This window comes from Haliotis rubra, unplaced genomic scaffold (genome assembly GCF_003918875.1).
Source record: "Haliotis rubra isolate DU_JTF1 unplaced genomic scaffold, ASM391887v1 Scf216, whole genome shotgun sequence".
In the NCBI taxonomy this organism is placed as follows: domain Eukaryota; kingdom Metazoa; phylum Mollusca; class Gastropoda; order Lepetellida; family Haliotidae; genus Haliotis; species Haliotis rubra.
The window spans coordinates 294,040-319,708 of record NW_025766181.1 but is presented as its reverse complement, the minus strand read 5'-3'; the positions used below and the strand labels follow the sequence as shown (position 1 = coordinate 319,708).

At 40.7% G+C, this 25,669-nt stretch overlaps 2 protein-coding genes across 2 annotated transcripts in view; both read right to left on the bottom strand.

Annotated features, from left to right (window-relative positions):
• LOC124276971 overlaps window positions 1-7,665 on the bottom strand; it is a 69,631-nt gene extending 61,966 nt beyond the window's left edge. Inside the window, 5 exon segments of the mRNA XM_046712623.1 lie at window positions 3,251-3,345; window positions 4,496-4,583; window positions 6,730-6,852; window positions 7,199-7,308; window positions 7,607-7,665. The gene's annotated coding sequence lies outside the window, so the exon portion shown is untranslated.
• Window positions 1-25,669, bottom strand: part of LOC124276938 (mucin-1-like) — a 33,445-nt gene that overhangs the window by 1,456 nt on the left and 6,320 nt on the right. Inside the window, exons 2-9 of the mRNA XM_046712597.1 lie at window positions 10,315-10,348; window positions 8,854-9,213; window positions 8,260-8,649; window positions 7,607-8,002; window positions 7,199-7,308; window positions 6,730-6,852; window positions 4,496-4,583; window positions 3,251-3,345 (exon numbers count right to left, since the gene is read on the bottom strand). Of these exons, the coding sequence (XP_046568553.1) occupies window positions 3,251-3,345; window positions 4,496-4,583; window positions 6,730-6,852; window positions 7,199-7,308; window positions 7,607-8,002; window positions 8,260-8,649; window positions 8,854-9,213; window positions 10,315-10,348 (1,596 nt within the window). The remainder of the gene's footprint in view (window positions 1-3,250; window positions 3,346-4,495; window positions 4,584-6,729; window positions 6,853-7,198; window positions 7,309-7,606; window positions 8,003-8,259; window positions 8,650-8,853; window positions 9,214-10,314; window positions 10,349-25,669) is intronic.

Sequence of the window (25,669 nt, the reverse complement as noted above, 5' to 3'; positions counted from 1 at the left end):
ATTCAATTATACAGTACTGTTTACATTTCTGGCCTATTTCTCAGCAAACATTGATATGATTCAGACAACAACACGATACCAAGTTTGTTCTGGATACAATATGTACTAGCGAGATTATGGTAACACACACACATATTCAGTGTATACACACACTACTCTTTGATTATCGGTATTCAGATATAGACGAATAATAAACAAAGCATGTTTAAATATATTCACATTCCACTCATAAGCACTCCAACATTGCGTTCGCAAGCGCCTGTTGAAGTCCAGCTCATACTGAGTGACAGTGTCACATGTCACGTCACAATATATACTCCTGAAAAATTAGCTATGAAAAGGGGATGATAGATGTCCGAAATCGAACAATAAACCAGGCTGTTCACATATCGAAGTCAGGAAACATTGTTACGATCGACAAAATGTAGCCAGAAGAACAGAGTCTGGTTCAGCAACGAGTGATTTTCGTTGCGACGTCAAAATGCAATCAGGTTAAGGCTGACGAGATGAGCGAGTTTTGATGGATGGAATACGATGGGGGAAATTGGGATAGATGGTTGGCTACCCGGATTGATAACTGGTTAGCTGGGTGCTAAATATATTGTAAACAGGGGTGTGGGTCATCGGCATGGATTGATGGGGATTGTTGAATGGAGGGAAGGAAGGCTGGGCGTATGGACACTTGTGTGGATGGATGATTGATGGGGATTGTTGAATGGAGGGAAGGAAGGCTGGGTGTATGGACGTGTGGGTGGAAGGATGAATTGATGGGGATTGTTGAATGGAGGGAAGGAAGGCTGGGTGTATGGACACTAGTGTGGATTGATGATTGATGTGGATTGTTGAATGGAGGGAAGGAAGGCATGGTGTATGGACAGTTGTGTGGATGGATGGATTGATGGGGATTGTTGAATGGAGGGAAGGAAGGCTGGGTGTATGGACACTTGTGTGGATGGATGGGGATTGTTGAATGGAGGGAAGAAAGGCTGGGTGTATGGACGCGTGGGTGGAATGATGGTTTGGATAGATGATAGTTGCATGGATGCTTAGTTGATACCGGTGGGCCAAGGTTGGGGTGATGGATGGGTGGATGAATGGAAGGTTGGATGGATGGATCATTGGATGGGCCAAGGTTGGCGATTCAACATTCAATATTTAAGCAAAAACACTCTCGTCTTTATCTGCCTTGGATCTATCACTCTACCGATTGAGTTGAACGAAGCTGTACGCAATCAGCAATGCGAGGTCCTCATTACTCGAGCAGACATTTGTAGCAAACCCATTACCTGATTTGGCTTTGAGTAGAAAATGCAAAATTCAAGTTCATTTGTAATTGTGATCAGGCATTTGAACGTCATCATCTCTCGCAGGAGATATTTCGAAGCATTTCCATATTGACTTTGTGTTTCTGCATTAATACTGTAGTGCGTGCATATCGCAGTGTTACTAGAGGTAGGCCCAACCTATATATATTTAATATGTTTACCGGGTACTTGTCTTGTTTAGCAATTCCCAAATTAACGAGAAAATTTATTTTTTTAACATGACAAGAATAAATTTACATGCAAAGTGATTGGTATAATGAGTGATAATTTAGGGCGATCGTACGTAGAATGATCAATAATATGGTTGACTGGACGATGCCGTCAGTTTAAAAGATATTTCCTACCATTGAATATTCAGTTCATAAAACAAACAAAATTTACAGCAAAAACATTTTTTTATTATCGTCTGAGCTGTAAAGCACGTATCTGTATGATCACAAAATATGGTGAAACTGTTTTGAGATACAACCAAATGGTATCCTTGCACACTGACCTTTTACAGCATACCTATGTTTTACCTATTCATCTAATTAATTGTTATGTTTTACAGATTAAAAATAGTATGCAGCAGAGAGGGTCCAGGTGATCCTGGCACAGTGAGGCTGGTTAGGCTCATCATCAGCTTAGGGCCGTTGCCCCCTCTACACGCAGCCGAGACAGTGAATGGGACTTCTCCCAGGAAGCGCTGCCAAGTCGAACCCTACCAGAACTTTCCGGTGAAAATGAAGGTTCCCGAACACTGCAGCCTTCTGCATTACCCAGAGCGTCAGAAGAGATGTGCTCCCGGTGGAGAACCCGGGCACTCTCCTGTTCTGCGCCAAGAGTTCAGGAAGTACCAAACCAAGGGCACCGAGAACAATGTGGAGTCTGACGACAGTGTATTTGGGATGCAAGGTAGACATTTTAATGGTGAGGTCTGCATATTTAGCATGCTTTTCCGGAATCTTGCCAATCATATTGCTGTCAAAAGGGACAGAATATTCAATGACATAAATAAATTCATTGGATTTATCAAAAAGGACAAGATCAGGTTTGTTGGCTGGAATTCTTCTGAGGATGTATATTGGCCTATTCCACAAAAGTTTAAAAGCATCATTTTCCATGACGCCCTGGACATGTACAGAGTCGTACCATGGATGGACCTCGGAGTCAAAGCCACAGGCATGGCGAAGACGGTAATAGAAGCAGCGAGCCATGCCATCATATCGTTTAAGATATGCTGTTTGTGCCAAGGATGGCAAACATTAATTATTATTATTAATCTATGTATTAATTATAATTATTCAACAAATCTTCATGAAGAGGAACACGTTATGGATAGACAACTTCTTTATCACAATCTATAGATGCAACGTTTCAGTGTAGTGTTAACTCCGTTATCAAGCAAGTGTTAGCATCTCTACCGAAACGTCGCAGCTATTGCAATAAAGAAGTCCATTCAGAAGCATTGTCCCGCATCACCATGCCACTCAAAGAAATGCATTCACTGTGTAAATATCAGTCAACAATATTAGCCTGTACTTTAACTGTACAAACTTTACTCAGGTATATAAATGTTTTACCTACTTTTCTGTACATCACGTAACTTCTTAAGTGGCATTTAGAAGCTAGTATGATGAAGAGGAACACTTTTATGGATAGAGAACTCTTTTATTGCAATAGATGGGACGTCTCGGTGTAGATCCTAACACCGTTATCATATCAGTTGCTTGGTAACGGTGTTAGGATATACACCGAGACCTCGCATCTATATAGCAATAAAGAGGTTGTTTATCCATAAAAAGTGTTCCTCTTGTACATTACTTGCTTGATAACGGTGTCAGCATCTTCATCGAAACGTTGTAATTGAGAATTTGTAACTACCCCGTGTTCGTTGTTAATAACTAATTCGGATGATAACAGTTGAAATCCGAAAGGTGAAATACCTCTGAGTCTTGGGGGGCACCTTGGACGTTCCCTGATACTGGATTGGCCTGCACCCGGAGAGATGACAGAAGGGCGTCCGAACTCTTTAGAACATCTGCAAGGTATTACATAAATGCTCCCGTAATATATCTACCCATATCAAATAAAAATTATCACTCTGTAAAATGCTGATCTAGCATGGTATTGGCAAATAGTTTTGTATGAAATATTGATTGCTTGCTGTATAACACAGCACTCAGCAATATTCCAGCAATATGGCGGTGGTCTGTAAATACTCGCGTCTGGAGCAGACAATCCAGTGATCAACATCATGAACATCTATCTACGCAACTGGGATACGATGACGTGTGTCAACCAAGTCAGCGAGCCTGATCACCCGATCCCGTTAGTCGCCTCTTACGACAAGCATGGGTTACTGAAGGCCAATATTCTAACCCGAACCTTCACGGGTCCCAGGGCGATAGGCTGACACAGCTCCCAAATACTGAACACAGTGGTAGCATGTATTGGGCCCCTTTCAATGCTACACAAGTCAGCGAGCCTGACCACCCGATCCTGTTTAGGTAAGGGTTGCTGAAGACCAATGGAAACCAGTATCTTCACGAGACCTGGAACAACCTGTATGAAAGTATATTTGATTAATAATGGACTGTCTCCGTGGTGCTAGATCTCAGTAAGATTGAAGTCGGAAGTTCTATCCTGATCCATATTTAACGAGGGAAGGTGGAGTAGCCTAGTGGTTAAAGCGTTAGCTCGTTACGTCGAAGACCCGGGTTCGATTCCCACATGGATACAATACATGAATCCAATTTTTGGTGTCCCCCGCCGTGATACTGCAGGAATTATCACGACGTTCACAGCACGCATTAATCTGAATGGCTTTCGGCATTCAGGGATAGACCAAGGACACATCGGCTCACAGGCGGTATGCTAAATGTAAGTGGGTTACTCAAGTTGAAACTGCGGCAGGTCAGATTTCAATCAGTTTGGTTTGTTATCCAGCAATTATCCAGCTCCAGTAGTAATACTTCCAGTGGTAAATAACCGAATCTGAATCAGACAATCCAGTGACTAACATCAGGAGCCTCGGAAAATTGGGAAAAGATGATATGTATCAACCAAGCCAGTGCGATTGACACCCGATCCAGTCAGTCACCTTTTACGACAGGCAGGAATTGAAGACGACCGACTCTGACAGGAATCTTCACGGGTCTACGAACCTTGGTATGAGCTCTGCCACTAACCTTCACCAGCTTTTTCGAGCTGCGTCCCTGTCCAGTCCGATCTTGCTGCCTTCTCAACAAGGACACCGATGACATTTGAAGTTCGGTTCTGGAACAATCAAATAGCATATTTTATGGATGACTACTTTGTAATTGTATTTGTATAATGAGGCGACGCTTTCCGTAGTGTGAGTCCACAGTGTGAGTCTCTCTCTCTCTCTCTCTCTCTCTCTCTCTCTCTCTCTCTCTCTCTCTCTCTCTCTCTCTCTCTCTCTCTCTCTCTCTCTCTCTCTCTCTCTCTCTCTCTCTCTCTCTCTCTCTGCCTATAAGGATAGAGGCACGATTGCATGGATGTCAACTTATTATTATATTTTTATCCATAAAAACCCTCTTCCTTACTGCACTGACTGGTCCAGACTCGAATAATTCCATGTAGGCGTCAGAAAGCTGGAATATTGCTGGGTACATGTATTGTAAACATGACATTATCTATGATAAATGGCGTATTTTACCACAGTTTCTTTTGTTATACATTATATCAATTCGAATCGATTAGGGTTTATAGTTATTTAACTCGGCGAGGAGAGTTAATAAATCTGATATCAAACGACACGCGGAAGTGATTCTATATATCATCCACCATCATTCTTCCAACGTTTTCGGTTTTTAGACGGTGATAGCCAGTGTTTTGAGTGTACTGATTATACACAGAGTTAGGAGATCCATACCGGCAATGAGCTGTGACCACAGAATATACCTACCTAGCCTTTGGGACTGGTTAATTTAATTATCAGTGCTGACTTCCATGTCATCGTGTTTACCACCTACAGGACTAGTCATACCTGGATTCATTCCTGGGTTCTATCTGTGTATTGTCACTTCCTGTCAGAGCCATTAACCACAGGTTTCCCTTGTTGAGTGTCATCATTGTTCTCTCATCGTTGATGCCTGGAGTAATCCCTGGCTTCTATTTGTCCATTGCCCTTACCGATCTGCACCAATTAACTACTGGCTTCCTTTGTTGTTATCGTAGCACTGCTGTTTCATATTTTCTTATATAGCTGTCCGTTTCCTTGAATTCTCATTTACCCGATGAAGGAGTAAAAATATACTTCGAAACGTTATGTTCATCAAAATAGAGAAGTTGACATCAATAAATTCGCGCCTGTATGTGTATCACTTCTAGTGCCGTTGCAAGACTGATTCCAAAGACTTGGTATTCTTTGCTTAGATTTTATATTTCACTAGAATATGACTAGATCGATACCACAGCTTTTGCGTCACAAAGAGGAAGATGACGTCATAATGGCATTACACCTGTCACGCTTGTTGCATGCTTTGGTAAATCATGATACTTATTTTTTTAAATTGATTGAAATGTTTGTATCGTCGTTTGCATCAACCTTATCCACAGCCTGTACAAAACATGCAGCGGTTACTTCCGTACGATCATCACACAGACCTGCCTATGTTGCAGGTTGAATGGAGATAAAGACCACAGCGCTCAGTTATTATCAGAATATCACCAACTGTACTCTGAGCCCAGACGAATTCATCGCCAGAAAATCTACAGGTTCAGCTAGACTGGGCGTGCAATGACACAGCTCTTCATTTGGAGACACAATATACCGCTATATTAAGCGGGGCGGTGGGATAGACGAATGGTTAAAGCTTTCGCCGAAGACCCGGTTTCGATTCCCTACATAGGTACAACGTGTGAAGTCCATTTCTGGTTTCCTCCGTCGTGATATTGCTGGAATATTGCGGCGTAAAACTAAACTCAATCTCACTCACTTACTCTATATCAACCAAAAATGCCACTGCATGCAGTTGAAATATCTACGTTAATGCACAAGCAAATGTTCGTAAGTATTGTCTTAACAAACAAAAACCTTTTAAAGGAAAGGGTATGTCTAAGTTGACAGTCCAGTTGATTAACTAAAAGAGCGATTCATTCCAGAAACACATTGACCAGTACAATCGCACAACGAGAGTATTCACAGGGTGGTCACATAACCTAAATATGTTGTTTGTGGGTAGTTTAACGCCGCACTCAGCAATATTTCAGCTATATGGCAGCGGTCTGTAAAATATCAAGTCTGGACCAGACAACCTAGTGATCAACATAATGAGCATCGATCTACGCATGACATGTGTCAACCAAATCAGCGAACCTGACCATTCGGTCCCGTTAGTCGCCTCCCACGGGGTTGCCTCGGTTGCTGAAGACCAATTTTTAAGTTAACAATACGTACCAATGCATTGATACTGGTAGCGCTGTCAATATCTGTTTTCACTTCTTGCAGCACATTCTCTGTCTTTTCGAAGGAATCGGGTGCAGAAGCATCAATTGCCTGAGCCCCGAGTTCACTTGTGAGCTGAAAAGCAGTTTTTATTATATCTCTGTCTCATTAATTCTGTTAAATAAGTTCAGCGCAACGACAATAAGGTATCTTAGAGACTCGTGTCTAATATTACACTCAATTTATCATTATTGCACACCTGTAAACTTTTTAGAGGTGTAGCACTGACTGACTTCTCACGTAGACGTGATACTGCTGGTGGATATCAAAATGCCGGTATAAGTGTTGCGGTAAAATGAAAACTGGATCAGGCGTAGACAATTACAAGCAAGGGGAATGTACATAGATGGATATTAATGACCCCTGTCGTTATCTTGTTTACCTTTATTTGCAAAATAACCTTTCTAATTAATTAACAAACCTCTTGACAGTTTTCTCCACCAAATCTTGTCGCACATGTGCATGTGTAGGAAGTGGCGCCAGAGATGCATGTGCCGTTATTTTCACATGGAGAGGTTGCACAATGATCAACTGAAACGACAACCCAATATAACATGTATTAAACACAATATGGTATAATATTGATTAATGTTACATTTAAACATTTTGTGTGTTAATTAACAGCTGTAACATATGTTGTAACATATGTTACATTTGACCACTTTCTAAATGGCATTGTGTATTTCATAATTAACAGCTATTTCGTAGTCAGTGGGTCATGCTGACAGGGACTGAATAAATGTCTTAATCGGACATGTCTTATGTTTTCACAAGATAGTAGACTCACAATCTAGTAAGAAAAACGTATCATCTTATTTATTGAACAAACCGGTAGGAGGAGTTGTCGGCTCCCTAGTTGTATGAATAACCGTTGTTAGCCCTTCAGTTGTAGGACCTTCGGTTGTGGGAGGGGTCGTTGTTGGACCTTCGGTTGTAGGAGGAGCCGTTGTTGGACCTTCAGTTGTAGGAGGGGCCGTTGTAGGACCTTCAGTTGTGGGAGGGGCCGTTGTTGGACCTTCAGTTGTGGGAGGGGCTGTTGTAGGACCTTCAGTTGTGGGAGGGGCAGTTGTCGGACCTTCAGTTGTGGGAGGGGCCGTTGTAGGACCTTCAGTTGTAAGAGGGGCAGTTGTAGGACCTTCAGTTGTAGGAGCGGCTGTTGTAGGACCTTCAGTTGTGGGAGGGGCAGTTGTCGGACCTTCAGTTGTAGGAGGGGCAGTTGTAGGACCTTCAGTTGTAGGAGCGGCTGTTGTAGGAGGAGCCGTTGTTGGACCTTCAGTTGTAGGAGGAGCCGTTGTTGGACCTTCAGTTGTAGGAGCGGCTGTTGTGGGACCTTCAGTTGTAGGAGGGGCCGTTGTAGGACCTTCTTCAGTTGTGGGAGGGCTGTTGTCGGACCTTCAGTTGTGGGAGGGGCCGTTGTAGGACCTTCGGTTGTGGGAGGGGCAGTTGTAGGACCTTCAGTTGTGGGAAGGGCTGTTGTCGGACCTTCAGTTGTAGGAGCGGCTGTTGTAGGACCTTCAGTTGTGGGAGGGGCTGTTGTCGGACCTTCAGTTGTAGGAGGGGCTGTTGTCGGACCTTCAGTTGTGGGAGGGGCTGTTGTCGGACCTTCAGTTGTGGGAGGGGCTGTTGTCGGACCTTCAGTTGTAGGAGGGGCTGTTGTCGGACCTTCAGTTGTAGGAGCGGCTGTTGTCGGACCTTCAGTTGTGGGAGGGGCTGTTGTCGGACCTTCAGTTGTAGGAGCGGCTGTTGTCGGACCTTCAGTTGTAGGAGCGGCTGTTGTCGGACCTTCAGTTGTAGGAGCGGCTGTTGTCGGACCTTCAGTTGTAGGAGCGGCTGTTGTCGGACCTTCAGTTGTGGGAGGGGCTGTTGTCGGACCTTCAGTTGTAGGAGCGGGCGGACCTTCAGTTGTCTGAGAGGGCTGTTGTCGGACCCTTCAGTTCGGTCAGGAGCGGCTGTTGTCGGACCTTCAGTTGTAGGAGCGGCTGTTGTCGGACCTTCAGTTGTAGGAGCGGCTGTTGTCGGACCTTCAGTTGTAGGAGCGGCTGGGACCTTCAGTTGTAGGAGCGGCTGTTGTCGGACCTTCAGTTGTGGGAGGGGCCGTTGTCGGACCTTCAGTTGTAGGAAAGTCCGTTGTCGGATCTTCTGTTGAAGAAGGTATCGTCGTATAATCAGTCGTAGGTGGTGTCGATGGGTCTTCACTTGAAAGGTTTTCTGTTATCAGTTCCCCAGTAGAAGGAAACGATGTAGAATCTTCCGTCACTATGTCTACTGATGTAGAATCTTCCGTCACTGTGTATACTGATGTATATTCGGTTGACATAACCGACGTACCACCATCGGTAGAATCAGTTGTGAGCATCTCAGTTGTAGGAGTTTGTGCAGAGGTTAAAGTAATATTTGATTGGGCTGTGGTATTTGTCGAATTGCCTTGTGAAAGCACTGAAAATGAGACAACAAGCAGATAGCTGGTAACAGAATTCTATATGCACAGTAACTCGAAGTCTAATCAATAAAGTAAGCATTTGTAATCATATATCACGCTGATTACTCTCAGGCCCACATCTCACTTAATATAGACTTACATGTCATTTTAAACTTGAGTTGGGTAAGATTCTATAATTCAGTTGCCTGGCTCTGTGAGACTGACTAGTCCAGTATCACCTTTATATGGTACAAGGACCCAGCTGATGGAATTGTTACAGGTTTACTGAAACCCATGTGCACGGGTAAGGCGCTTTCAAACTTAAACCCATAATCGGGTTGATCGGAGATTCAAACCCACAATAATAGGGTCCTGGCAAGCCAAAGGGATGTAACTTCAGCGAACCCACAATAATACCTTTGGTTCCTGGCAAGCCATTATTTGAAGCTGGATGCTTACCAACTCCATTACTTGATGCACAGTAACATATCGAACTGCTTGATGCGCCTTAGACATTATTTGATGAGTAACATACCTTTGCCCTCCATTATTTGATGTCAGCTGTAACATATCAAGCTTACCACTACCCTCCATTATTTGATGTCAGCTGTAACATATCAAGCTTACCACTACCCTCCATTATTTGATGTCAGCTGTAACATATCAAGCTTACCACTACCCTCCATTATTTGATGTCAGCTGTAACATACCCTCCATTATTTGATGTCAGCTGTAACATATCAAGCTTTACCCTCCATTACTTGATGTCAGCTGTAACATATCAAGCATATTTACACTACCCTCCATTATTTGATGTCAGCTGTAACATATCAAGCTTACCACTACCCTCCATTATTTGATGTCAGCTGTAACATATCAAGCTTACCAATACCCTCCATTATTTGATGTCAGCTGTAACATATCAAGCTTACCATTACCCTCCATTACTTGATGTCAGCTGTAACATATCAAGCTTACCACTACCTCCTGATGTTATCAAGCTTACCACTACCCTCCATTATTTGATGTCAGCTGTAACATATCAAGCTTACCACTACCCTCCATTATTTGATGTCAGCTGTAACATATCATTATTTGATGTCAGCTGTTATCCTTACCTTTCATTGCATTCAGGGCCAGCAAGAGAACAGCCTGAAAATGAAAACATTACGATAAAAAGGGGTCATTCACAGCCGCAGTTAAATTGGTCCTTCCATAACATAGCATCTATTATTAAAATTCGTGAGAGCGACGTTTCAATACGGATTCTTGTACGGTTGGTAAGCAAGAGGTACACGATTCTGTTTCGAAAAGTCGCACTCACGAAATATAGAAGTTGTTATCCATAGCGTTTGTCTTTATTGTACTTACCGACACCTAAAATGCCACTCAAAGAAATTAGTATATTTATGTATCGTAAGACGGTAAGGTTAGTACCGCATCAGCGGCGAAATGACATACTATACACTCGGGGAAGTCTTGCTTGCATACAGAATACTGAAGGTATTGTGAGGGCATACTTGATACATATTGCAGTGTTATTGTGTGTGCAAACATAGCTGTACAAACGATTTACATTTTAAGAACTGTAAATAACGGAAAATGTAGCTACTATTCTATCACTTGACTATTCAATGACCAACGGGCTGTGCAATAATCTACATCGAAACTTCATTAAGATGTAATATATAACACTATCGATAGAGGTTTTAGATTTCTTGCTTATAGTTTTGTGATGAAAGAAAACTGAAATGGTCACCATCTGAATACGATGTTGGGGAGTTTGTAGTAATTAGCAAGGGTGAAATATTGCCGATGTGACCTTTTATTGTAACTCACTCACTTACTCACTCACTCAATATGTTTAAAGCAGTACCGACAACCAAGAAATACTATGTTGCTTATCACTGCCCATCTTCCCAGAGAAAAGGGAGATAACTGACTGTAAAAGTCAAGTTTCCACCCATGACGAACGACCTTCAAATTTCTTGACTCGATCGTAAAGCCCCCAGTGGTTGTTGTGAGTTATGTCCCTTCTATGGTCTTCCGGTTCACCAAACCTCCCAATACCACCTTTCATATTACTTGCATTTGCTTCAAGTACAATGGCGACTCTCGGTAAAAACGATCGAATTGGTAATCATGATCTTTATCGCAACAAAACAGGTTCTACCTCACGAAATCATATAATTTGTTGGTTGTCGTTTAAGGCCGCACTCTCCTCCAGCCATATGGCGGTGGTCTGTAAATAATCGAGTCTGGACCAGACAATCCAGTGATCTACGCAATTGGGATACAATGACATGTTTCAACCAAGTCAGCAATCCTAACCACCTGATCCCTTTAGACGCTTCTTACGACAAGCCAACCAATTTGATTAATTTGGCTTACGACAAGCATGGGTTACTGAAGACCAATTCAAACCCGGATCTTCACGGGTCGAAATCATTTCAGCACCTTGATTGCAAACATGAAAGATTTGGGGAATATATATGGACGTCCAACTGAGTATGCACATGCGTTATATGATTTGTGATCACACAAAATCACCATGGTTGTTGTCATGATGTTTATGAACTCTATAGACAGAAAACTCCATAGTTCGGTAAGGGTGGAAACTCGTCTTTTAGTCAGTTACCTCCCTTATCTCGTGGATAGGAAGATGCGCCACCCATCCACTGAGTTTTATTTCACTTGTTTTATAACCTGAACGGGGGCGGTTGGGTAGCCTGGTGGTTAAAGCGTTCACTCGTCACGTCGAAGATTCTGGTTCGAGTCCCCGCATGGGTATAATGTCTGAAAGCCAATTGCGGTGTCCCCCGCGGTTATATTGCTGGAATATTGCTAAAAGCGGCGTAAAACCATACTCACTCACCATGGCCTCAACGTTGAACTTAAACCGAGGACTACGCATCGACTTATAGTTCGATATCCTTAAATCGGTACACGATCGATATATCATACATGGATTATCAGTCCTAAATGAACGAACGGTGTCATAACATTCATTCACATGCAAAAATATATGGAGTACATTAATATTACTCGTAGATATTTCAGAGAGAAAATGAGGAACAAAATATATAAAACGGCACTGTCTGATGTTATATCGTTTTCTTTCAACAATGAAGGATTGTGACATAACATGGCGTAAACTAACTAATTAACATAGGGAATAGTTGATATATCGGAAAGTTCTTGCTGTCGGTTATTCCATGGGTAATAAAGAAAGTTATCTTTTTGTAAGCGAGTGTACAGGCAGGATGGATGCTGCGAAAGAATCGTTGTTCCTATTGTTGAATTGCTACATTTACCTTAGGCTACGCGCTGTAAACAGCTGAACAGTTTCATATGAACCTGACAACAACCATTTATTTAATAAATATCCATTATTCATACCAAACTTTTCTGAGACCATGGTTCAATACATCACGACTTGGCACTGAGGGAACTCCTTCTTTGTTGACACTCTATTGACTGATATTGCTGAAACGTATATCATTTACGGGTCTTACCTGCACGTGTACCCACACATGCGTTTTCAAAATAAACACGTGTTCAGAAACACATCTACACGTGGAAAAGGACATGTTTATGAATTCCACGAAAACCCTGCTGTCAACTTTCAGTGATCCATTCGTGTAATTGTCACTCCGTTTTCGATTTACGACCCATCACATTCAGCAGAGGTTAACTGCTTTGTGGACATTTGAATTTACGTTATGTTTTATTATATTATGTTATAATTCTAACCTTTCATCACGTGTTTCATCGCGTTCCTTATCACTCTTTAAACTTGTAGAAAATATCATCCTTCTTGGAGTATCCAGTCAGCTAAACGTATGTAACAATATATTAACTTTACGGCTTCCACGTGTCTTTTGTCAGGTGAGAGGACCACGTACCGATATACAATGAATGACAACGTCAATGATTCAAGAACTACATGCTCCTGTACAAAGGGCCCGACATCAATGGACTCACATTAAACCGGAATGCCTAACGCTGCCCCACCCTCTTAGTAATATTACACAGCAGACACAACACTCTTGACTTTATGAGGATTTGCATGCATGGTTGCTTTAAAGTAAAGCTTTTTGGATAAAGTGTTTGTTGATATGGGACGGGAGCGAGAATGGTACTGAAAATACAATTTGCAAGATTGAAAACACTATTTGACAGATACCAAGATATGTTTTTTGTTTCAGTACTTCTTACTCCGCGTTGGAGTTGAAAGGACTTAGAGATTTGCCCCCGGGATGTGCATCAGACAGGGGGAATAATTTAAATTCAGGATCAAAAGTTACTAGGAAACGAGGTAAGCGGGGAGGAGTCCGCCGACGAGTTCGGGCGCTCAAATCAAGACCACCTCTTCCAACTTTTCTATTATCAAACGTGAGGTCTCTTAAGAATAAACTTGACGAACTTTAAGCAAGCACAAAATATTTGTACGAATTCAGAGACAGTTGCATTCTATGTTTCACGGAGACATGGCTATCACCCTCCGTGGACAGTAACACCCGCTATTTGGAAGGATTTGGTACTCCAGTTCGATTAGACAGAGATTCAGATGCTACAGGGAAATCTATTGGAGGAGGTGTATGTATGTATATAAATGAAAAGTAGTGTCGTAACTATCGTGTGAGAGAAAGGATATGTTCACCGAACATCGAACTTCTATCAGTGTCTATGCGGCCTACTTATCTACCCCTTGAATTCGGTCAGATCTTTGCTTTGAGTGTCTACATACCACCCAGTGCCGATAACAAACAAGCAGCTGATGTAGTTCATAATCATGTTTAATCCCTAGAGCTGATTTGTCCTGATGCGCCGAAATTCATACTTGGAGATTTTAAAGGATATACCCTGAAGTCTGTGCTCCCCACCTACAATCAGTATGTAACATGTTGTACACGGAAAGACAAGATCCTTGACTTGTGTTATGGTAACATCAAGAACGCCTACAAATCATATAGTAAACCACCCCTAGGAGCTTCGGACCATAATTCTGTGTATTTGCTGCCCACATATCGTCAAAAGTTAAAAACAGAGAAGGCTATTGTTAAGATTGTCAAATCATGGAACATAGAATCTATTGAAACCCTACAAGGATGTTTTGCGTGTACATATTGGGACATGTTCTATGATGCAGAACAAACATTAGAAGGAATGTGTGACGTCATTACGGATTATATAAATTTTTGTGTCAACAACATAATACCAGAAAAAGAAATCAGAATATTCCCAAACAACAAGCCCTGGATCACAAAAGAAATGAAATCTTTATTAAACGAAATGAAACGAGCATACATGAAGAAAGATAGAATAAAACTCAAATGCATACAGAAAAGACATAAATCTTAAAGCTCGTGAGTGTAAACTAGCGTACAACGAGAAAGTTGAGAGACAGTTTCAGCAAAGCAATCTGCAACAAGCCTGGCAAGGCGTGAACACGATGATTGGCAAGAGCAGGCAACGTCAGACAACCAACGCCGGGGATAATAAAACCTTTGCTGAGGACCTCAACACTTTCTACAGCCGCTTTGATTGTCACGACTTTACCGATGAGAGAGCTCAAGTTAGTGAAGTCGTACAGGATAGTGAAAGTCGTATCCATATATCAGAAGCTGACATCATTCAAAGCTTCTCCAGAATTAACATCAGAAAAGGAAAAGGACCTGACAACCTTGACGGCATTGTGTTGAAGGAGTGCAGACTTCAATTGTGTACAGTTTTCGCTGGATTGTTTCAATTCTCAGTGAATACACACGTTATTCCTTCGGTCTGGAAAACATCAGAAATTGTACCAGTTCCTAAAAAGACACAACCTAAAGAACTCAACGACTACAGGCCAGTTGCTCTCACATCTATAGCAATGAAGTCGCTGGAACGCATCTTGTTGAGACATCTCCGTCAGGAAGTTGCCGACATACTGGACCCGCTTCAGTTCGCTTACAGGTCAAGGAGAGGAGTTGTTGATGCCACACTGTCACTCCTTAATAATGTCTATAAACATCTAGAGACACCTAAGTAACACATCAGGATCCTCTTCGTTGACTTTTCATCTGCGTTCAACACTATCTTGTTGACAGACAGCAGTACGTGAAAGCTAACGGGGCTGTATCGAGTAAACGGACCACCAACACTGGTGCACCACAAGGCTGTGTAATATCTCCTGTTCTTTTCACCCTCTACACTAATGATTGTGCAAGCTCGAATTCAACCTGCTCAACTGTAAAGTTCGCAGATGATGCAGCAATTGTAGGCAAACTGAACGACACTGATTCTGAAGAACTGTATAAAGAGGACATTGATAATTTTACGACTTGATGTGCAGAAAACCACTTACTCCTAAATGTCACAAAAACAAAGGAACTGAAAATTGACTTTCGGAGTAAACCCACAGAAATGCTTCCAGTGATAATCAACGGTGAATGTGTTGAGACAGTGTCGGAGTATAAGTATCTGGGAACCTTCATTGGCTCTAAGCTGAACTGGAACTCTAACACTGAAGCCCTATACAAAAAGTGTCAACAACGTCTCCATCTCATGCGTAAACTGAGATCTTTTAATGTTAACCCATCTGTGATGTCATCTTTTTATATAGCATTTATTCAGAGTATTTTAACATTTTCCTTCCATTGTTGGTACGGGTCTCTCTCAGTTCATCTCAAATCTAAAATAGACAAAATTGTTAACACTGCAAGTAAAATCGCTGGAGTCAGATTTGAATGTTTATCATCAACATATGAGCGGCAAATCGTGAATCAAGCTGTCAAAATCATATCTGACCGTACTCACTACTTAAATTCGGAATACAACCTCTTCCCTTCAGGCCGCCGCTACAAAGTTCCAATTGTGAAAACTAAGAGAGCCCGTACATCCTTTATTCCAAGTACCATATCTCTCTTAAACAAATGTGAAGATACCTAAATCAAAGAATTTATGTAAATATGTTTGGTATCTCTCTAATGTGTCAGTAGCTCTGCTGATGTAACACAAATTCCTAAAAAGGCATTAAAGTATTATTCTATTCTATTCTATTCTACTCAATATGTACAAACACACTTGGCAACCCCATTCCATTATCCTGAGTGACATATATCTACCAATGGCAAAGTCTGTTTTACGATTCTGACTATACCATGGGCATGTGGTTTGGCACGTGTTTTTGAAATTGGCGAGAAGGTCGCGGCGTCGTATCCTATCCTTTCGTTGTCACTCGTCTCAAACACAAGCAAACGCAAGTTAAGTGTTCAACTGACAAATACGTCGTTCCATCAGGTACAAGATTGAAAAGTATATTGCATTTGGCATCTTTTGTTTTGTCAGAAATTACCTTCAGAGCTCCAGACATCTAAATCCTAAAGCTCTATTATTGAGACAACGGTTGTTGAAACTATGATCAAACAACACTTGATCATGACTAACCGGGATTCGACTTCACATTGAGTATGCGTTAAATAGATAGACGATGATAAAAGCATGAAAAATATACATAATTTATACAATTTTTTTTGACGCAATTCAGGCATATTATAGCAGCTTTTGGCACATGTTTTAAATAGGTGCTTACAGCTAAAGAGGAGTGTTAATTTCTCAACGTCCAGTAAAAAGTATAATCCTGGTAAAACATGATTGGCCGCAGATAAAAGGTCTTCTTGGATGTGGGAGAATATAGGGCATTCAAATAAAACGTGTTTTTCTGATTTAACTTTGTCAATTCAGTGAACACATTTGTCTTTCCTCGACTTTCAGTCCTTCATATCGGCCTGTCTCCATTCGTAGTGGGGCTGTACCTGTTCTGAATAAAGCCATGGCACATCTATGGGCTTTCGGCATCGGTGCTAAAACCTATGGTTTCGAAGTAAAAGTAGTTTAGTGTGTCAACCAAAGCAGTGGCCCGACTGCGTCAGTCGCATCTTACGATAAGCATGGGCTGCCGAAGACCAATTTTAGCCCGGATTTTCACGGGTCTGTCATGAGCTAATGGCGATGATACCAGGTGTGAAACGGTCAGGGTATCCTATCCCACCTTTGTCACCTTTCACAAACACATATGCAGACAAACGAATATTTCTCGGAACAAATAGAACATCTATTACAAGTTAAAACAGAGACTTGCATCAGATGTAGTTTTTGCACATCTATATTTATATTGTTTGCGCTGTGTTTTAGAACCTTGAATGTCGTAACATTGGTCGAACAGCTTTTCAGACAGAGTCTTCTAAGGCTCTTTGAAATAGACAAATGTTTGATTGATCTCAACATTGATCTAACAGCTTTTGAGAAAGTGTCGTGATCACACGTGCCTCAATACGTCGACGCCAAGGGATTTACCTTTGGAATACTACTGTCAAAAAAAGGTTCAAAGGTAAAGTAATCGATCTTATCCTACTGTCCTGCGGGTAGTGTTTATCATCCTGAATGCACAGTTCTAAACATAAAACAGATGATGATGCACTGTGGTACTGGTCTCTGTTATTATTACTGGGTATGTAAATCAATGCTTATCTTTCTTTAGGGGTGTTAATAAACGTTCAATGACAATAACAAAATAACGAGTTACCTATTGAGATGTTCCAGCCATGTTTGTGCACATGCAGAAGGACTTAAAACGCCACGTCTAATCTAATCTAGGGGTTAACTTGCGTTCACTTCCGTGGGTTAACTTGCGTATTGGTCATCAAACAAACCAAAGCCCCTTTGCAACATTCACCACAACGATCGTTTCATTGAAATGGTTTAGTTCTCTTATCACGGTGTTTATTAAATTTCGACAACTTCTCAAAGATATTTCATGCTTTTTTTATTTTAATGAGCAACCGTACAGTAGAAATTGCAATGGCAATATATTCGATGGATCATATATCTGGCTCGGCTGTCACTTTGGCTCCAATTGTGTGTACAAATCTGGACGCTGAAGCCATGGCCTTGGCATGTGACACACAGGAGTTTATCGAGTACCAATTGTTATTTTTGCGATTTATCCAACTGTGTCTACTGGTAAAGAGATGCAAATATACTGATCTATTGACTAATGCAGTAATAAAATGAAGTTAATGGACCAACTTAATGAAACACGGCATTACGAAAATATCAAACATCATTGTACAACCGATGAGCATGGAGCGGGCTTTCAGACATCATGCAAACATCAGTGATTACTATCACAACCACTAGTGAGGACAAATTATTGTTCAGCTGTGTATTTGGGAACATTTTCTAAAGATCCCAGATCCCAAAAGAATAGCAAACACCGCAACATAATCTGTCCTTTCATTTTGTGCGGGTCACGTTCACTTTTTTGCTCGAAGCATTAGCTTCCACGAGTGTCCGAACTAATTATGCGAACTATTTGCCAATAACATTTGCAGCGGAATGCACTACCGATGTTTTCATAACGATAGTGTTCGTCATCGTCACATGTGTTGAATGCGTGAGAAGCGAAACATATTGATCAATTCCGGTTCAAATACATACACAACAGATTAGCAAGAAAGTAGCTGCCACTGGAGAGGCCTGTTTATTTTACCTAAATGCTCTGTCAACACACTACATAAAGACATTATCAGTAACGACGGGCAGGTTGTCACATATCGTTTTCTCAGTAATTTCAGATGACACCTGTTTTTGACGTTTGACGCATTTTCCTGAAGCTTTGGACACGGTAAACCAACCATTCGTTATGGCCACAACGTTTAGTGTCATTAACACCTTGGACCGAGGGTTTGTGTTATCTATGTGTCCGATAGTGGAGATAGATGTGTTTGTTTAACGCTACACTGAGCAATATTCAAGCTATATTACGTCAGTCTGTCATTAATAGAGACTGGACAAGACGGGGTCTTCCCACTTACCCAACTCCTATTGTTTCAGACGAAGAAATCACTGGGGTGTGATAATCCAAATTAATCGCCTATTTTGTTTCCTGTGAAATAGTGTCCGGGACCAAATGGGATAAAATACTACTACTGTTGACTCAATGGTTTTCTATATTTATTACTTATATAATATACTTATAATCATCCTATACATATATACCACAGCAGTATCCATTTATATTAATTTATACAACATCAGTATTTCACAGAACACTTAATATCCAGGCAAATGGGATACTGAGTCAATGTATGACATGACTGTTCTGGGACCAACTGTCAGTTCTCTCTTGTACCTTTCCAAGGCATGTTTCAGTGCCACATATCTTCTCTTCCTTGGTGGAGGTCTGGCACCGTTTCTTAGCTGTAGAACACAAGCCTCTACCCAGGCTTACTCCTTCCTAAAAACGTCAATGACCGTATAAATGTTGGGGTGGCTTTCTGCAAACACATCACTCACTTTACGATGCCACCCCTCTACATGGTTTGTTGTCCTAGGACCTTCCGTTCTGAAATGGTTCCACATTTCACGGCCATGTTCACCCTCCATCCAGCATGTTTAGTGTTGATTGTTGACCGACAGTCTTTTCACTACTACGCTTCCAATGGATGCAGGTATTTCGTCTGGTCTTGATACTGAACGTACAGCCCCTGTACACCAAGTACTGACCGCCGCGTCCATTAGGAATGAAACGATGAATTATAATTCAATTTGTAGCAAATGACTTAGTTTATCTTGTGAAATATGTTCACCGGTGGTCATGAGATTACTCTGCTTGGCCCTGATTGGAGTGCTGGGTGAACTTATGTCACAGCCAAAGCAGGGGTAACAAATTCACCATGCACTTCATGAGCATCGGCCTACGCAATTGGGATATGATGACATGTGTCAACCAAGTCAGCGCGGCTGACCACCTGATCACGTGAGTCGCCTCTAACGAGGTTGCTGAAGACCAATTCTAACCCAAATTGTCACGGGTCACATGGGTCACACGGGTCACATGGGTCACATAGCTTAATTTACAATTTGCCTCTTAATTCTCTCACTAATCTATTGAAACAGCAACTCTGTGGCTTCATGTACATATTATACATACCTAGGTAAAAACAACTCTCTGGCTTCCTGTACTATATATATACCTCTGTACCTATTGATTGTCATTCACCTGATGAAGGGGGCAAGTATTAGCCCAGTAACATCGTGTGTAAATAATAAAGAAGTTGCACATCCATAGCAAGTGTCTTGTATTACCCTACCAACTTCTAAATGCATATCAAACATCTGAATTTGCCCGCGTTCATGAAAGAAAAAACTCATAAATATTATGAGAGTTCCAATAAATGCAAGTATTTAAAATAACCATATTTAAGAAAAAAGTATTTACAATAACCATATTTAAGAGAAAAGTATTTAAAATAACCATATTTAAGAAAAATGTATTTAAAATAACCATACTTACGAAAAATGTATTTAAAATAACCATATTTAAGAAAAAAGTATTTAAAATAACCATATTTAAGATAAAAAGTATTTAAAATAACCATATTTCAGAAAAAAGTATTTGAATAACCATATTTAAGAAAAATGTATTTAAAATAACCATATTTGAGAAAAATGTATTTAAAATACCCATATTTAAGAAAACATATGTATTCATCCTGTCGCATTGTATGAGACTCTGTTAAAAAAAACTAGGCTAAAGCTAAACGTAAAACATGTACGTCCACAATATGATTTTCTCCATTTCATGAAAATAGCACAGCAATTTCTGACATGACATGTTGTGTGGGATCACAGCACCACCATTGTGGCAAACATTAGAAACAGATTACTGCATATATATGGACGTGTTTCATCTACCCAATTCGTATTGCACGATCTGGCTTCTGTAGGCAAGGCGTATGAAAGGCTGGTGCTACCATTAACACAGGACAGGCTTACCCTTTTCGCGATAACTGATTTTCATTGGTCCATTCACACTTTTGCCATTTACACCAAATTTAGCCTGTTTCGGGAATACTCGAGACATATTTTTCCAGTGACAATTCACCTATATCATATGTTGATACGATACGATGGAATGGACACAGTTCGAACTGTATGTCACTGAGGAGAGAGTTTGCTTTACAGCTGTTGGAACTTCAGGTAATAAATGTCAGTTCATTAACCCTAAGGTTAACGTGCTGTGCCAACAGTGTACCTGATGTCCCCATGATATGATGGAATATGGATTAATGAGAAAGATTGCATGTGCCTGCTCTCGAATATCAGAACCCTGTATGAACATGTGTACATAACCCCTACCATTTAAACGTATCCTGTTTCACCATCAATCGAACAAAATATTTTACCCCTACGGCATCCATACCCTTTTTGAGAACACCAGAAAACCATTTTCAGTGGTCTATGTACATAGTCTTCCCAGTTATGTTGCCCTTTACGCCCAAATGGAATTTGCTTCGTAAGAATAATCCAGACTGACATTGACATTTCATTTTCATCGGTAAAGTGAGGTGTGAATAAACAAGGTGTTTGAGGATTGAGTAATCATATCTTGGGAACCTGCTGCTGTAGCCTGGGCAATATTCTACCCAGATTTCCCATTTCCGTGTACTTTGTATGGTATTATGTGTGAGACAGATCCGGAAAATGAATTTCCCTGAGCCTGCCAAATTTCACTACTCCACTCGAAACCAAGATATCAAGGGATCACCAGAAACAAAATATTTCTGAAAATATGTTTGGTTGAGATGCTTTGAAAATAATAACGACCACGTCCTTTGGATTACCACCCCATTACCTCCTCCGCGGGAACATCTCGTCTTTTTCAGAGTCTTTATCGTAATAATTCTTCTCGTATTAATTCTTCCTTTTCACATTCTTTGGCTTAGCTCTATTACAAGTATATATAACCGTTTCTAAAACGCTTGTGTCAACATGTCTCCTTCCTAGATCTGGTCCACCACGTCACACAACTGAACTGCAGGACAGATTCAGACAGGTTGGTCACAGGTTGCCAACTGCACAGCTCCAGCAGTGCCAGGAGGGCGTAGAATGTCCCGACAGTGAAGAACAGTTTATGCCCCACAGGTTGTTATGCTCCAAACTACGTACAGGAAGCGGGCATGTTGGTGAAGCGTGTGTAATGATGAGGGCCGCCATCTCCTATGCCGGTTGAACAGACCTGGCAAATGTCCAGGGCAATTTAACGGCACAACGTCATTTTTCAACACGACATCTTCCGACCTCACACGGCAGGACGGAAAACGGCCTGTGTGAGGAACCATAACATCCAAGTACTACCATGACCTCAATGTCTCCAGATCTAAACCCTCTCGAACATTCATTTGACTCAACGCCTGCGATCACACCAGCAGAACCCACAGAATGGAATGAGCACTGCTGGAAGACCGGCAAGCGTGGAGGACAAGTGTTGAGGACCTATGCTCCTCAAGGAGTAAAGAGGACTAAGTCAAGTGACTACTGGAAGAGTGGGTGAACATTACATAAATATATTATATATTACATAAATTGACGAGACAAATTCCTTTCCACATACATAAGAAATCTCTGCTACAAGCAGAGTCTGTTGTACAATCGTGTCTATATCATGGGTATATATTTGTTTCAGCAGTATTACAGCTGTACGATGCTGTTTGTAAACAAATCGAGTCTTGACCAGACTAGCCGCTGATGACAGAACGATTATACATCGGAAAACTACTTTTGCGTTTCTTGTTTTTTGCAGTATATATATATTGTCTTCGAATGTGTATCTCATTCAAGTAATAATGAAAATATAACATAATGTCAACTAAACAATGACATTGGAACAGCATCGACTCAGAAACAGTCAATGGCCGGAAAATTTAGTCTGTAGTTCACGTCCCATGTCACAGAAAAAGACAAAAGGCGTTTGTTCAATCAACTGGAAACGTCGATACGAGTAAACATACACTACGTACTTCATTTTCTACCTGTTCAATTGGATGTGAAAGAAGTAGTTGTGAAAAATATATGAGTGGATCACAGGAAATCAGTCATGACACTAGATATTTGCAATTCGGAATGAACCCACCGACTGGTACGAAAGAGTGGAATTCCCGTGAGCTCTCAAAACAATGAGCCTTTTATTTGCAGCACACAAATGACAACTTGTTCAAAGCTGCACTCAATGCAATCTGCATACAGAAGTTGTGCAGGGATTTGGGCTTATTTCACTCACATGAGTTATACATGGAACTAATGGTTTGATTTAGTCTAGACTCGTGACATCTATTACTACTATGACAATTTACCATGGGAATACACCGTATTTAGCCCACTGTCTAGTATTCTGTTTTTCAGGAATCGTATATTTCATTGCTCTGCTGGTGTGACAGGACACCAATAGCTCCTGATTAAAAATACAAAACTCTTAAAATCGATATTTGGAGTGGAAATGAGATATAAATCTTCAATACAACTTCGCAAAATAGTGCTGTTAATATCCTACGTTTGCAGTAAAACAATTATTATTTTTGTATGTAATACTTACATTACGGAAACGCTCAAGTGTTAAAACGAACGTAAGCGGTTGACATATGTCATCGTATCCCAAGTGCATAGGTTCGATGCTTATGATGTTAATCCATCCTGGTCCAGACTTGATTATTTACAGACCGCCGCCATATAGCTGGAATATTGCTGAGTGTGGCGTGAAACAGCAAACAAATATAAAACATCATCGCCAGACAGTAACCAGTCTTGGTTATCCGACGAAACAGAAAATGATTCTTTCGGGCATAAAAACCCTGCAAATACGTGAACGTAGTTTTTCTTGCATGTGGGCACTGGATGTAAAAACGACGTTTACTGGCCGTTTTCTTGCAATTGGGTTTTCAAACAAATAACGTCGTTAACTGACATCGAAATGTACGGCGAGAGAATGGAGAGAATGGAGAAACATGTACAGCAATTTGTTTCTTGTATGATTGATAGTATCTTCGATATATCTAATAAGACCTTTTATTGTCCTAGAGACATCCTCCCTTATAGACTATATATTATCTGTTTGACAATCCCCAATATCACATGATGCAACAACTGGCCAGGGAAACATGAAGTGCTGACCACATACTGGACACTGAATGTGAGACCCAAGAAACTATAGCTTGTTCAGCTTGACCTGAGCTACTCTACATATGCATCGAAATAAATGGTATTATTTATGAATCGCAAGCTGACTTTAGAAGTAATATTCTACAGTTGATAACATATGTACTTTACAGGCACTATGTCAGAAATATTTGAGGAAACCAAAACATCGTTTTTATGTAGCCGTCATCGACTTCCGCAAAACCTTTGATTTAGTAAATGGACAAAAGCTTATGCATGTTCTTCATGTAAGGGGTATAGGTGGCAATCTTTTTAATGTTCTTCACGATATGTACTCAAAGGTCAAGGCTTGTGTCAAGGCGAAAGAAGGTAGAACATATATTTTTAGTACTTCTGCTGGTGTTCGACAGGGATGCATGTTAAGCCCAGTTCTCTTTATCCTCTTTATTAACGAGCTAGTGGCAGAATTTGAACTTGAAGAAGAAGAAAACTTCAAGAAGAAAACTTGAAGGAAATTTTGTTACTTTTATTTGCCGATGATCTTGCTTTAGTCGATGATACAATTTTAGGATTACAAAGGAAATAAGACTTTCTTCAGAAAGCTTGTATTGAATGGGGCTTTGAAGTAAATTTGGATATGTCAAATGTAGTGACATTTAGAAATGGTGGCCCATTAAAAAGGACAGAGCGGCGGTCTTATGCTGGTACAGAATTGTAGTGTGTTTTTCTTATTATAAATATTCAGGACTCATATTTTCCTCAAGATTGATTTGGTCCAGGGCGTGTGAAAGTCGGGCTATTCAGGCCAAGAAGGCGCTGTTTCCTGTTTACTGAGTAATTACATAACTCCCATCGTTACCATTTCATTCTGTAACTGAAATATTTGATTGAACAGATTCTCCAATCCTCTTATACAGCTCAGAGATATGGGGCCATACATTCAGGCAGTCAACAGAAAAGGTTCAAGCTGATTTTTTAAAGAAGTGTCTTGGGGTCTCCAGAAGAACAACAAGTAATGCAATTCTTGGTGATACAGGCAGAAGTTATTTGTGTGTTAATTATTATAATTATTGTATTAGATACTGGTGCAGACTTATTCGAATGGATAGATCAAGGTATCCAAGGGCTAGTTATGAAATGCTGAAACATTTTGATGAACAGGATAAAGTATGTTGGGTTTCTCTCATTCGAATATTATTGTTTGAAACTGGCTTTTCGTACGTATGGTTCACTCAAGATTGCGGTAGTATTAACGTTTTCATGAATTTGTTTTCACAAACATGTAGATACGTACAATACCAAAATTGGCATTGTAAGATCTCAGGGTCATCATTTCTAAAACATTACAGTGGTTTTAAATCAGTTTTGGATGTTGAAAAGTATATTCTTGAATTGTTTCCCGAAAAAGACCTGTTGAGGGTATATTGTAAGTTTCGCTGTGCATCTCATAAATTGAAAGTTCAGTTAAATAGATTTGAATGTTATGATAACCCA